This window comes from Strix uralensis, chromosome 4 (assembly GCF_047716275.1).
Source record: "Strix uralensis isolate ZFMK-TIS-50842 chromosome 4, bStrUra1, whole genome shotgun sequence".
In the NCBI taxonomy this organism is placed as follows: domain Eukaryota; kingdom Metazoa; phylum Chordata; class Aves; order Strigiformes; family Strigidae; genus Strix; species Strix uralensis.
Genome location: NC_133975.1, coordinates 93,562,726 through 93,578,187, shown reverse-complemented (window position 1 = coordinate 93,578,187; position 15,462 = coordinate 93,562,726). Strand labels below are relative to the sequence as shown.

Genomic DNA, 15,462 nt, shown 5'->3' with positions numbered 1-15,462 from the left:
AAGTGTAAGTTACACCCAACAGCAAGGTTGGGATCTGTCTCACCTAATTTGGCAGCTTGGAAGCATGTGCTTTCTTCTGTATCATCCGGGCTCCCTTTAGAGTGAGAGAGGAGAAGCTGAAGAGGAGTCAGTGAATCACCTGGGAAGGATTTGTTTCAGCTTTAAGTGGAAACAAAGCTAAAAGCACTTAAATTACACTGCAAAGCACCTGTCTCTCTCTACCATCTATAAGCCTGGCGAGACTGATTCATGTGATGGTGTCTGCGTGGTAGACATCTACAGTTAGGTGAGGTGCATCCCACTCAAACCCTGGGAGGCTGTAAGGAACTTTCAGAGGGCACAGCATCTGGTACCCTGCTGGAAAAATTACATTTGCAGTTACCTTTTAAGGACTCTCCTCCCAGAGATCTGGGAACTGTTGCAGCAGGGATGTGTTCTCTCTTGGGAATGTCAGTAGGCTCTTCATTAACACTGGCAGGAGTCCTGTAAGCCCCTGCACTGTCCTCAAGGCACACCTGAGAAAGTTACTGCTGAAAACCTAGAAATTCCTGGTAGTGCTAGGAAAGATTTCATGAAGTGTTCACTTGAGAATGCTTTGAAATGAATATAATTCAGTGGCATAGCAAGGGGACCAAATTCTGCTCTTGTGCCCAGTGGTGCAAGTCCCAGATCACAGGGTTGACTGTGGTGGGGTATTTCCATATCTTCCTCCCTGAGAAAAATTGGTCCCGGTGGGGGTCTTAAGTGAGGCACTGCCAGAGATAGCAGCAGACTAGACTCAGTGACCTCCCAGGTCTCCTTCCAGCTGTGTTTCTGTGTTCTAATAAACTTGCAGGATCATGTCCACCAGTCTCCTGGGCTCAGCTGAGCCCTGTAACTTATTTATTTACTGGCTGTCCATTATTTATGTGAGAGCAGGAAAGCCAGTCAGTGGGGTATTTTTCTCTGTCTTTATTTTAACTCTTTTTCTTGCTCTTTTCTTTCTCCTCTCTGTTGCTATCTTTCATCTACAATTTGTTTTGACTATGTTGATTTTTGAAGTACCCAAAATATAGCAGACAAAATGCCAAGCTTCAATTAAAAAAAAAAAAAAAGGCCAACAGAGAGTTGTTATACATTTTTTATGACCTGGAAATCTCCCGAGACATCTTGAGATTGCTGAGATGTTCATCTAACTGGTGGATTGAATTTTTTTTTTACCAACTTCAAAGAGTGTCAGCTGGAAAGAGAAACAACTAAGTGGAAATATGGGACACGGGAATTTTACCCGAAGGGGAAGGAGACTGCACACCTGTTTATAGACCTAAATAGGGAACACATGACGCTTTATAGGAATGCACTGTGGAGCTTGCAGTGCACAAATGCAGGAGTTTTGTGCGTTATTGTGAACATATGTTGAAAATCGAGTTATCTGGAAAAAAAATCTTACCTGCAGAAAGTGTTTACATCTTATATGACCTCTAATGGCTGAAACTTGTTGCCAGTGTGTGTTGGTTTGGTGGTTTTTTTGTCAGGAAGGGAAAAGTTGGGGCATGGCAGAGAGCACATCTATTAAGTAAAACCCACCCAAGCCCCTTGTTTCCCAAATAAAAAGCGTTTATACAGGAATTTTCTAACCAACTCCCAAAGCCACCGAATCGGCAGATGCAGCACACGGCCTCTAGCGCTTGGTCGCGGGTGTCCCGAGGAAGGGGCGGTCCCGGGGAATCGTCCCGGGTGTCCCGAGGAAGGGGCGGTCCCGGGGTTCCCGCTGTGGGGGCGGCGGGCGGCCGGGCGCGTTCCCGCCTGGCCAGCAGGCGGCAGGGCAGGGCCGCGCCTGAGGGGGCCGCGCGCTGCCTGCGCTGCCGGGACGGTGTGCGGGCCTCGGGACCGGCTGCCGCCCTGCCCTGCTCCCCCGGGAGACGGGAGTGAGGTTGCCGGCGTCTCTCCGTGCCGGCTGCCATTCGTTGAGCGAACGGGCATCTTGTTTGCTCGCTGGCGAACGACGAGGTGCTGCCCTAGCTAGGGAGAGACGCTTCGTGCCCCAGCCAGCTGAGAGGCAGCAGGAAGAGGGACTTCGGGTTTGGACGTGGGGTGCGCAGCTTGGGAGAGGAGGGAGGAGGAAGGGTGGTGAGGGGGAGGCCAGCTGGGCAGCGGGAAGCTCGCCCTCGCTCACACCGGCACTGTGGCCTCCTTGGAAGTGCCGCGTTAGTGAAGGCCTGTGCCCTTAGCGTCTGTCCCCAGCGTGCCCCACGGAGGACACAGACTGCTGCTGGTCTCAGCCACGCCAAGCTCACCCTACCGAGGATCTGGCTATTAAGCAACACAAAGATGTAAATATTTCCCCTTTCTGAACTGCATGTTGATTTATACCTATTACTTTAATGTATTTCCCCTCCTAACTGTGATGTTAAAATCATATTTCTCTCAGGGAGTGGAAGTGAAAACAAGATTGTGAATGGTGAGAGATGTGAGACAGGAGGTGCACCAGATACTGACATGGAGCTGCTGGGTGAGGAGAGGAGTGCGCTCAGATTCCAAACTCAAGACAGTCACTTGGTGATTTCACTGCCAAGCCAGTGGTGTCATGTCCTCCCCCAAGATGGGGATACAGCACTGTCCTTATGTTGACAGTCGTTCCTCAGTCTCTGGAGTCATCCATGTTTCTCCTCTTGATCTGGTTTTAAAATTAATTTTTGTTTTACAATGTACCTCAGAAGCTACGCCCTGTCCTTCCCCAGCAGTCTTTTTACCAAGGGCCATCTGCAAACAGCAGCCCGCAGTGATGGAGCACCTCCGCAGCGCCCTGCGGGGAGGCAGAGCTGGCATGCCGAGGCCCAGGAGCATTCAGTGCCTTGAGGGGGCTGCATAGGATAAAGCACCATTATGGGGTATGCAAGTGACAGCAGCTTAATTACAAGCTGGATGAGGCTGGAATGGTTTATGCCTCTGACAACAGTTTAGGACACCATATTATCAGCCTTCTCCAGATCTTACATGCTGTTTTATAAAGGACAAAGAACCTGTGATCAATGCTGCTGTTCCCTCTGTGCCGACAGTCCCTGTGCCAGTCCTGCTCTGCTTATAGGGTGCCTGCAGAGAGGACACACGAGGACATCTCCCTCCTCCCCTGTCCTGTGCAAGAGCTCTCCACCGGACATCTGCCTCCCAGAGAAAGGGAGGAGGCAGTGCGGGATCTTCTGCTGACTCCTTGGGGCTGGGCTTATGCTTCAGAAATCGCAGGATTGACTCAGTGTGTTTTCACTTTATAATTGAGCACAAATTCCAGCGCAGCCATTGTGTGTCTGCTCCTTTCCTGGGCAGAAATACCTGCTTCTCTCTTGTAAATGCTGTATAAATCCCATAGGCAACCCTGCTTATGCACTGGCTTCAGGATGATTCCTCGTGGCAGAGAATTTGCCTCAGAATTGAGACTGCGGGGCTGGGTACCCCTCTTTGATGTTCCTCGATTTTCAGATACCAGCTACAGTGAATTGCTTTGAAATTTTTACCAAGACAAAACTCCCCTTTGCCTTGAAGAGGACATCCAGCCTTGGGCATGAATTCACAATCGCTTGCAGTAAAAAGAGCTTGTTCTTGTTAGTGTCAGGTTGGTCTGGTTGGTTGGTTTTCAGATTGAGCCAAATGGTTATTAAAATGGATGGTGCTCTTGTTCTGGCAAGCTGTCACTTCACAGTATGCCTGGTTGTCTCACGAGCATGCTTTCCCAGCCCGCCTCCCCGGCTCCAGGGGCAGAAGATAAGCCAGCAGAAAACGTTCTCTCTAGCCAAGTGTTTGTCTGAAGTGTCCCAGCTACTCTGGAATGATTAGCATCTTTTCTCTCTATCCCTTTTCTGCATTCGCGTGTTCCCATCACATCTGAAATTGAATGATAAAATATTTTCGAAGTAAAGAAAGCTACATATGGCATCAGATTGTTGCACTGTGAGTGCCACCCTTTACTCTCTGCGCGCATGTGATAAGTGAGGGTGTCACTTATGGTTCAAATAACAAGGCAGGACATCAGGCAGACTTAACGTCTCAAAGATGGAAAAAGACCAACCACTCATACCCCTCCGCCAACCCCAATTACTCTATTTCATTCTATAAAACCAAATGTCACTGTGTGAGCACCACTAGGATGTGACTCCTCAAGTACTGATGTAGTGTCTGAGTGTACCCCAGTCCGTGTTACTGACAGCCTGCCAGGGAGCAGGGAAAACTGTATGAAGGAATACCATCAAGTGGCTTGGGTGAGTCAGGACTGTGGCATTAGGCCCCCTCCTGGTACAGGAGGAGTAGGGGACAGACAAGGAGGATTTAGCCTGGCCTTGCATGCAGTGCAGAAGTCTTTTTTTCCCAAATTGGCCGTTTCCCTCTACTGTAGGTAGGGAACCAGGCTAAATGGGGGTTAGTGGCCTCATTTGATTATGATAACCCCAGTGTTTCTGGGGTGGTTAGGTACTGCCTGCAGCTGGTAAGGAAGCAGAGGGTCAGAAACAGGGCAGGAGTCACCAGGCTGCTGGCTCCTCCACCCACCCTTGCTGCCAGCAGGATTTTGGTTTGCGAGAGACTGTATCTTCCTTCTTCCACCATGAGGGAATATTTGCCTTAGTGGCAGCACACTGGCACCATTGAGTCATTCAGGGTGGGAAATTGGGCTTTCAGTTCAAGTTCAGCTGGTTTATTTAGTAGTGTCCCATAATGACAAGGAGGGGACACAGGATTTTCTAAGTTGTGCAGCTCTTGCAAGATCCCCTGACAAGCAGTGACCCAGACAAACCTTGTACCCGCTGCACAGTCCGCTAAGCAGAGGCGAGTGTCCGAGAGGAGTGCAGGGCAGGGACGGCCAAGGCGAGCCCTGCCCTCCTTGTCATCCCTGGGCAATGGGCTCCTTTGCCATGGGGTAGGAAAGAGCTGGTTATTGCAGGTGACTGCAAAGGTCCCTTCTGTACCTATTTTCCCTGTACAGCACTATTGTGCCCATTCAGCCGGGTTGCAGGACCTGGGTTCCACAGGCAGAGGCCTCGGGGAATATTTTCTTGCTAGAAGATAGAATTGACCAGACCAAAAGGCTGCTGTGGACCATGCATCTTCTGAATTAATCAACCAAAAGAGTATATTTCTGTCAACAATAAACCTGCACCACCAACAAAATACCCTCTTTTTTTTCTAGGGAAAAAGATAATGCATGTCTCTCTTGCAAAAATGTTCTATGGGCTTTGGTTTCACAGATCAAGATGTGGATTATGCCCTTAGCTGTCAAAAAGATTATCTTCTCAATGTTTATGAACTTACTTTAGTCTGTAAGTGTGGTCCAGTCAAGAAAATATCCCTGTAAAATTGGAGTATGGCCATGACAAGATTCATCTCTTCCCATGACATCCATCTGAATGCTGGTCAGTTTACAAGTCAAAAAAAAAAAAAAATTTCTCTGAGTGCCATTGCTACAATTTCACCCTGGCAATGATATGATATCAAGTTTGTTCTGCACTTTGCATTCCCTCCGGACAACTGATCCTGCAGGCAGGAATGACCAGCAGATTGCAGCGGGGCTGTGGGAGGCAGAGCCCGCTCCCCTCTTCCAGCTGCCTAGCTCTGGAGGTTTCCTGTTTGTGTGCCCTAATGTCACACTTCTTCAGGGGCAGTTTGAAGAAGAACATATCACTTCTTAAAGTCGTGGTTCTGATCTTAGCCCTGGTGTAAGGGTTTAGTGTAAAGTATACCACACCTTCCCTGAAATCATGCTAGATGGAGAGTCTTCTGTGAATTCAGCTAGATGTGGGTTAGGCTTTACATCTGTGTTTTGGAACTCCACCCAGACTTATCCACAAAGTCTTACCTAGATTTCTCTCTTTTTCTCTTTTCTCCCCTTCTAATTTTTGCCTAGTACAGGTTTTGGTTGGCTGTCCAAGATCTCAAGAAACAACCCCTACAGGATGTAACCACCAGAGTGGAAGAAATCTGGCAAGAGTTTCTAGCTCCTGGGGCCCAAAGTGCTATCAACCTGGATTCCCACAGCTATGAGAAAACAAGCCAAAATGTCAAAGACCCAGGGAGATATACATATGAAGATGCACAGGTTTGTTTTTGATTTTGTGGAACTGCTGCTAATAAAACTCTCAGTTTTACTGTGATATTCTACTATCACATTGTCACTGCTCACTTGTAAGAAAAAGGAGATGCACAGTTGGAAGTGACTTTGAGAATATCTATTCAAGCTGGGTAAATGATATTTTCTTTGAATCTATCAGTTATAACAGGCTAATGCTCCTCTGGGAACAAATGTTCCAAAATTTACAAGTCTGCAAGGCGCAGCGAGCTGGAGCTATGTCTCAGAGAAAGCAGAGATGAAAGAGTGCTATAAAGTTCAGTTTGGCTCTCTGTACTCCCTGTCACCAAAGTCTGGAGTATTTACAGAATGGCTGATATCATATCAAAATACTGGTTAATATACTTTTTTTTATCATTTATTTATTTATAGCTAATTATATCCACCCCTGCTGCCAAACCCCAAATGCAGCAACTCCCTCCAACACAGCTAGAAACTTGTCCACCAGACAATACCTTAGAATAACGATAGGACAGTAGGCAATGCAGTGAGCTTAATCCTTCCCTCCTAAGGGCCCCAGATTTATCAGGGAAATTTTGCAGATAAACTGTACACAGAAAATGCCTTTAGGAAAACAGATAATTTGAGAAAAACTGCTACAAGCAAGGATAAAGCTGCATAACCTTCTGAGAAAGTGAAAACATCATTTTATGAAGGCTAAAAAAGAAAAAGGAAGAAGGGATCATTTGGCAAATATTACCAGGGCCACAATTAAAAGATATCTTCCTCATAATCATTTTTATCAAAAGCATGTAGTAAAACCAACAGCAAATGAAAAGAATCCTTGTTCTTATATTTTCTTTAGATTGGCGTTCAAAGGCAGTTCTTCAAAATACTCCACTAACAAAATATTTCTGTCTCAGGGGAGATGTTGTGGACCACTTATACAAGGTTAGGCAATGAATTTTTTAAACCAGCATCAAATACTGTATTTTCCTGAATGCAGTCTTGCTCCTTGGGGCCAGCATAGAAGGAACCTATGCAAAGTTTCAAGGCAATCCCCTGTGAATATCAGGCAACTTAAATGTTCTTTTTAAAGCTGAGAAACACAGGAGAATGAAGACATTCTGGCTAGGATGTATTTTTTGCTTTGCAGTTATAATGAACAAGAACTGCAAATTTGCATCACCTGAAAAAAATTATGATGGCAAAATGCAGGCTAAGGCAGATAGGTGAATAATGGGGGAATTGATTAAATTGATAAGTAGAAGTACTGAGAATAAGATGGATGTTTAGACAATGGGTATTTAATCAGAAGAAGACACGGAGGGTTTAGGCTTGAACTGATCAGTTCACAATGTAATTGCCATTCAAAGGGGAGTTGATGAAATCAAGCTGGAGCTCTTGCAGTTAGACTGCAATTTTAGCTCCTTGGGTTAATTTTATTTCAGAGGATTTTTATGCTGACGGATCTCCTCAATTCATCTGTTTTGGTTCACAGACACAGAAGTATGAGGCAAAGGTAGAACTTCAGGCCCAGCTATGGTCCTCTTGGAGACTGAATCTGTGCCAAGAGACGATAGGGCAATGAGGAAGGAGAACCCAGTTACATTCTTGTGCAGTGGACTTCTGGTAGCTCTCCAAAGGCCAAGGAACCTGTTTCTGACTGCTTGACCAGATAGCTAAGAAGGCTATCTAACAAAAGCAGGGAGAAACAGGACACTTGCTGAAGGGTGTAGTGCCCTGGCAGAGCGGGAGCAATGTTGGCTTGTACTGGCTCACCCTGGAGAGGGGACTATTTTGTTTGCACATCCACTTCATGGGAGCCAATGTAGGTCCCCCCAGTGCACTCTGAATCTCCCAGGTACTGTCCTGGCGTTTCCTCCAGGTCAGCCCTGCCACCTCAGGGGCTGTGTTGTCCATGAATCTGCAGCAGGTTGTAGCCCAGCTGCCTTATCTCAGCACCCTGGCACCAGGAGCCCATGAGAGCTGCCACACATCCCGCATTCCTAGGGACTCAACCAGACACAACCAATCAAAAGACCCCACTGTGGGAGGGAAAATATGAGTGTTGTCCTGTCCTGTGTAGCTTTAGCACAAAGAGGAAAACAACTGAAATGTCCTTGTGATTAAAGAACAAGAAAAAATTTAGTTTACTGAACAGCACATTCTTTGAATGCCTGCAGCTCTGAGATACTAAGAGGAAAGAAAAGGGTTGGCTGAACTGAGAAAATGAAATTGCTGCTCCTGCAGTGGAAAAATAGGAGAAAGTGATGTGGCACTCTAGCCCTTATGCTGACCTGGGAGACCTGCAAAATGCCAGTTCTGTGTAAGAAGCGCTGGGAATGAACACATTGCTGTACTTGGGAAGGGGAAGGTGTAGCAGAGCACAGTATACTTCAGGCTAGTGAATGCATTATAACCATAAGTCAAAAGCAAAGCATCATCTGTTACCAGGTGCTTAACAGTCTACATGGATGTGCTTCTTTGCACAGCCTTGGCTCCCAGCCCCAGAGAGCTCTCCCAGCTGCTGCACGACCATCTGGTAAGACAACTGGCCTAGAAGAAAACAGGGAGAAAAAGGGGCTCCCAACAAACATGCCTCTCACTTAAGACCTCTTCATCCCAAGGCCACTCACACTCTGAAGGCAAATGGTTCCTCTGTTTAAGAAAAGTGACACTGAAAATCTCAGCTCCAAACGTCCTCGAAGGGCTCCAATTCCAAACCTGAATTTGGTGTGCATTTATTATTTCAGACAGACCTCTCTCTAAGATGGATTCCTGTATTACAGAAGCAAGTGTTTTGCCATTTCCCCATCCCAGCTTAAGATATTTGCCCTGCTGTGTGTCCCTCGCTGTTGCTGCAGCATTCTGCAGTCCTGCACCGCTCCGCTTGCACAGAGCTGCCTTCTCTTGCTGTGTCTCCTGTGCGTGCCCTCGCCCACCCTGTGCCCCGCTCCAGCTGTGCCAGCTCGCCTCGGCTCCAATCAGAGTGTGCTGTGCCAGCTCAGCCTGTGCTCACCTCCCCCAGCCACCCAGTTTGTTGGCATCCCCCATCCTTGAGCAGCACAGCCCCTGCTCCTGCCTCTGTCCTGATCATCAGCTCTGCCAGCTCTCTTGATCTGCAGCACCTTTTGTCATCTTAGTGCTGGGCCCCTCCAGAGGCGAGTCTGCCAATTTAGCTGATTATTTTCTGCTCTTAAACAACTGTCCACTGAGTAAAATATTATGATTATCAAACCATTTTCACTGGGGAGTAAAGCAGCTTTTAATACAAGGGGCACCGTCGGGAAAGGTCAGTTCAATTAAACAGTGAACTGCTTAGCAGGATGTAAGCTCCCAGAGGAGTTATCAGCATCGTTGAACAACCAGTGTGGGGCCCCGCCATATGAAGCAGGCACAGCCAGCTCTGGAAAGTAAATAGGTGCGGGTCCGTCTGAATGGCCTCTCTTGGCTGATGAAGCTGCTGACGGCCAAAGTAATTCATCTTTAACATGGGAACCCGGAGCTGTGAGTGTGACAATTAGGGCTTAACTGTACAATACATTATTAGTTTTTAAACATCCGACACACCCACCTTCAAGCATCTCCTTGCCTCCCCTGAAATGTCTTTCTGCCTTCAGAAAGTCTTTAATCCTTTCCTCAGTTCCTTGACTTTGGGGACTAGTATTGCCTGGTAGTAATGTTTGCTTGTAGGGGCATTTACTGGTAGGCTTCAGAGCCAGGTATACTAGAGTAAGGTAAGCCACGTAATTGTCTTCGGAATTACCTTCCTGTTTGCTTTATTTTTCTTCTCTAATAAATAAATAGAGTTTTAGATCGACATTCCTTTACCTGAACTAATCGGCTATTGTATCTGTGAAGATGATTCAGGGGAATTCAGATCTAATCTGGGCTCAGTTAGGGATTTTAACTGTACTATGCAGATCCTTGGCTAATTCCAGAGCAGATTTAGACCGTAATGCCAAACTCCAGGCTGCTCAAACCAGAACTGTACCTGGCCCAGATTTGAATCACAGAACAGTTGGGGTTGGAAGGGACCTTTAAAGGTCATCTAGTCCAACCTCCCTGCAATGAGCAGGGACATCTTCAACCAGATCAGGTTGCTCAAAGCCCTGTCCAGCCTGACCTTGAATGCTTTCAGGGATGGGGCATCTACCACCTCTCTGGGCAGCCTGTTCCAGTGTTTCACCACCTCATTGTAAAAAGTTTCTTCCTTAAATCTAGTCTGAGGTTTAAGATTTGGGCCCAGTTCATGCTCTCAGTTGCCCCAGGTGTTGGTTCAGTTTGTTCTGGGCTGTGATAGAGACATGAGCCCGTGCAGGATTCATCAGTCCTCAGTCCTCAGTTTGCATTCTGGTCCCATCAGGAAGCTGGGAGTGCTGACTGAACTTGACAGGATCCTGTTGAATTCAAAACCAAACTCCAAGTGTAAGCAAGGCTCTCTTGAAAGTGGAATGTCATTTTCTACCAAGGGTAACCTCTCCTCCGGTGACTTTGTCTTTTCAGGCATGCACAGGACGTGAAAGCAAGCATACAGAGGAGTGTGTGCCTGGTGCCCATTCAGTGGGCATACAGAACTCTTTTTGTAGGTCTTGAGCAAAATCACAGCATGGAAGGAAAATGTGAAAATAATCATTCATTGTGCATCTGTATCATCTTTCATGTAAGAACTTAAAGAAGCATTATTCCTAGTTTCTTAAAGTTTCACCCAGTCACCCCAGTTGCATGCATGCCTGTAAAGGACGGTGACTAAGGATGGAGAATCAAGGTAACAGTGGGCAGTCAGCAAGGGAACATGGGGCAGACCTGGGTGCTCTGCCTCAAAGAGGGGTTCAAGTCCGCCTGAGCCAGCGCTGCTCAGAGACCTGGCGCTTGCGCTACGGAGAATTTAAAGCACTGCAGCACTGCATCCATATGTGTACATGGATGGTGCCCAGGCCTCCTGGAGGCTTTTGACAGCCTGGACGTCCCTGTAGAGGTTAGAGGCTGTACGAGCACTTGACCTGTATTCTCTTCTCCTCCTTTGGTTCTGATTCTGTGGGACTGGAGGAGAAAATCCTTCCTTACGGCTGCACTCAAGTTGCCTTCCCTGTGTGTGGGTTATGGTGACTGTAGAAACAGCCTTCATGCAAAGCCTCGCTGTTGCTGTGTATTTGTTACACACACAAACAAAAATGCAAGCTCTTTCCCTTGTGGATTTTACAGAACAACCTACAACCAAACAGAATCTAAAACCAAGAGCCCCACAAATGCACCCAGAAGAGCAATTAGGTGTCTGGAGCAAAAATAGGAAAGTGCTGGTGGAGGCTTATGCTGGCATGCCTGATGCTGCGCAAAGCAGGAAACAAAAGACTTGAAGCAGAGGTCTACATAGGAGCAGATATTCAGTGTCATTACTTTCCTGGGGTCTTTTTTCGAAATGTACATATGCACCACACATCAGAAAGTACTTTTTTTTATCCTTTGCCTTTCATTTTAATTTGTGGTTTAGTAGTCATGTTATATGAAAAGCATCTAACATCCAGCCTTTGTCTTGCTGTTGCCTTTCTGTCTCTGAAGGCATCAGGGATCAAACTACCCCCTAAGCTAATGCCCCTCTGTTACACATGGGCAGAAAAAGGACTACGAAAATGCCATGCATCTCCTTGCACACAGTGACAGAAGACAGCAGGTCTATCCAACGAAAGATCATGGGAGTGGGGTGACAAGAACAGTCAGCATATTCCCACAGGACAATAGTCTGCCTGCTATTCGGGGTGTTGATCCTGCCAAGCTGGCTTATAACTACATGCACAGGCGATAACAGTGCCTCATGTGCCAGACATTTCCTAACTTCAAAAATACCTTTAAAGGGATTACATGGGAAAGTCTCTAGCTTGCTTAAAAATTGAATTCAGCGTTCAGACTCTGGGACTCTTGTGCCAGTAGTGTGCACTGTGCTTCTTGAATGCAGGAAACAATTGCATGTCAAATCCAGAGCAAGAGCATTTCCTCTGTGTGAAGGTCAGGAAGCAGCTGATGCTGTTCTGTTTCTCCCAAGCAGGGAGTGAAAGTGCTTGCAAGTGCATCCCTTTCTGCTGGATAAGCCAGGACTCCAGGAGTCCACTTCTCATGGACAATGGCTGAATGTTCTTGCAGATGACTCAGTTCCACACCTGCCAAACCCACGTGCTGCAGGAACACTGCGGTCTTGAATTTTCCTAAGGGTTTGTTATCTCTAAAAGTGTTCACCCTTCTAATTAAAAAAAAACCCAACCCTGTGGAGATTTATCAAGAATGCATTTCACATCTCCTCTTTTCAGCCCACAGCAGGTACGAATGTTGTATGCTGTCGGGATGGGATCTGGTGGCACAGTTGTAAGATTTCGATATGCGTTTGTAGCATGGACTCCAAGAGCTTGAGCTCAATCACTTAAAGGCAGTCCAAGGTGATCCAGCAGTAGGTATTTTATAGCCAAAATGTCAGTGAGGCATGGAAGGCTGCTTATGTATCCAGCACATATTCTCTAGGTAGGCATCCAAGCAGGGCTGGTGGTCCCTATTTGAGCATAGCCACCTTTACTCAGAAGCTGCATGCTGCTTGTTTCTATAGGGCTGCATCCTGCTCTGTCACCTATGGGACACAGACTGTCTCAGTGCAACAGAATTTGCTTTCTGATGCGTGAGGGATTCTGTGTGTTCCTCTCCATGACACAACTCAGCTTTTTGGCAGGATTTTCTCCAGAGAAAACAGAAAGAGGAAGCTGCAGACAGCCCTGCAAGTGTCAGGCTCTTGGTCAAAAAGTTAAGTAGTTACATCTCATAGCTATAGCACAGCACATATAGGAGTGGCAAACCCCATCTTTGTTGCTGCAACTCCTAGAACCGTGTTGTTTGGAAAAGAGATGCCAGTCTCCAAATGCTACGCGAGGTTGTCCCCTCCTCCCAGGCAAAACCTGTTCACTTGGGCTTTTTGCCAGTAGCCAGGATTTGGCCCATATTGAGAGAATCAGCCTCTTAGCCACGATCATTGTTCTCAAAGCCTAAAGCTGCTCATATGGCATTAGACTCCCGGCAGCCCACTCTTGCCTCCCAGGATAGCCCTTGCTATATTTAGGACTAAATCCTCCTGCAGTACCAGGCTGACCCCTTAACCGCGCAGTGCTCGACAACCCCTCGCCTCTGTAGTCCTCCGCACTGCATCTGCCACAGACCCCTGGCAGCTCTGCCTTCCCATTTGTATGTTTGAAGGTATGAAGCAAACCAGTTCTCATTAATTTACAGAGGAGCCAAAGCTAAATTTATGTGTTACTTTTATCAATGCACTTTCCCACAAAAGATTTACATTGTGTTTCCAACTATGTATCTACAGGGCTAAACAAAGGATTTCTGTGTATTACTCAAAATGAGCTCTCATTGCTTACAGTTATCCCTCCTGCTAAAGCTCTTTCTTACGTTCCTGTGCCTTCAGCCCAGTGTAATTTCATTTGTGGCCTGAAAAGAGGTTTTATGCTTTTTTAGTTTAGCAGGGAGGTTAGTCTATATTACAGTATAATTATTCATCCTTTTTTTTTCCTTAGTAGCAAAAACAACTTGGTTGAGTGTGAAGAAAATGCACCAACTAAAACAGTGGGTGTAAATTACTGTGTCACTTAAATAACTTGAGAGTGGCCAAAAAAGATATTGCTCAGATTTTCCAGAGCAATTCATGCTCAGGCCAAGACCCTTATGTGCCATTTACCAACCTGAAGCATTTCTTTCTAAACTATAAATCAGGGAAAGCCTAGCATTCTGGCAGCAGCCGGAGCACCCGTTTACCCCTCGCCCTGCTAGATGGCAGTACTGCCAGGTACCAGTGAGGCTTCGGGAGGGGGCCTCTCCCTGCTTAATGCATGCAGACAGCTCAAAACAGGCAGTACAGCACTTTTGAGACGAGTAAAATCCTAAACGCAGGGACCAGAATAAGCAGATCCAGAGGCTTTCATAGTGGGGATTTGGAGACATTAAGGGAATTGGAATAAAACCCCTATGTTTCCCTGCCTCCTCCCCCCACACTGGTGTTTTCCGTGACAGGTTCAGTCAGGACAAGTGTGAAGGTCTTTTCTTCTGAAGCTTCTTCACTGCTTGCCTCATCTCAACTGTGCCTGCTACCAACTACTTCTGCTTCCAAAGCTGATGCAGCATTTTTTCCTGCTTTCTCCAAAGTGCTTTTCAGCACCATCAGTTAGACTGAATGGCAATTGATCATAATTGCTCCTAAAAACTGTTGCATTCAGCAGTGTCACAAGTAACTGCTAAAGAGGAGTAGGTCTCCTTTCCTCTCTTTGGCTTTTTGAAAGATCCTGGTGGTGGTGTGGTAGGGGTCCTGCAGATCAGGCGGGATTCCTGAGGATGGGCTGGCAGGGTGAATAGGATACATCTCCAACAGCACCTGGATAGCAGGTTTTGCTGACTGCAGTATGCATGCGTGCTGGCACAGGGGTTAGCCTCACCTCCTCCGCCACAGATGTCCGTGCAGAGTAGAGGTGCCTACAGAAAGACATTAGATTGCTGCCAAGTCTAATTGGAAGGTGCAGCAGTTGCACACGGTGTGCTCAGAAAAGCATCTCCCTGCTCTCTTCTTCCCACGTCCTCTTTGTGCTGTAGAGACAGCTCTTCCAAAAGCGAACCCCGGGCAGGTCCTCAGCTGGTATCTGTTATCATCCTTCCAGCGAAGGCCACAAGGCATTCACTGAGGCACTGCTCTCTCATGTGCAAATCTGCAGTAAATTCCTCCCCAGTGCCCAGCATACAGGTAGAACGAACATTAACATTCATTGCGGTTTGCTGTTATTTATTCAGTTGTTTAATCTACTGCTTTATGTTGCTTGTGGGCTTTTCTTCTAATGGATTTGTCTGACATTCTGCAAATCTCCCTTGCAGTTGACCAGAGGGGCAACTGCTGGTGTTCACATGCTTGCAATACAAAAGGGTCTCCAAATCAGCTCTCACTAGTTTAATACCAGGTGTTGGTGATGGGGTGAAGGGGTGCTCCAAAACAATCCAAAAGATGTTAGTGGGATAGCTACAGCAAGGAGGTTTCTGACAGGTTTATGAAGGGCAAAGTGGGCCCTTGGGACTCAAGCGAATCTCAACAGCTATCTAGTCTTAGTGTAAGGCCCCCAGAATGGGCTAAAAATGTGCTAAATGGAAAACCTGTGCTTGAAATGAGCAAAGAATTTGCAATTTCCCCCTATTCCCCCTTGTCATCTAAAGCTTACAGCTGTGTTTAGACACAAACAGGGAAAACTTTCTATCAGCAATTTAAAATTTAAGGGCTTTCTGGAATCTAACTGGTGTTCAAAGGTCATGAGAACATTGTGCTTGGACTTCACAACCCCCAGAAAGTCTCAAACCTGCCACAAAATGTAATAGTGGGTAAGATACAGGTGGGATTAGAAATGGATGTT

At 46.7% G+C, this 15,462-nt stretch overlaps 1 protein-coding gene across 3 annotated transcripts in view; it reads left to right on the top strand.

The window, feature by feature from the left end:
• Positions 1-15,462, top strand: part of RGS6 (regulator of G protein signaling 6) — a 288,338-nt gene that overhangs the window by 239,522 nt on the left and 33,354 nt on the right. For all 3 annotated transcript variants that reach the window (XM_074867962.1, XM_074867960.1, XM_074867961.1), the window contains exon 15: positions 5,875-6,061. In XM_074867962.1, the coding sequence (XP_074724063.1) occupies positions 5,875-6,061 (187 nt within the window). The remainder of the gene's footprint in view (positions 1-5,874; positions 6,062-15,462) is intronic.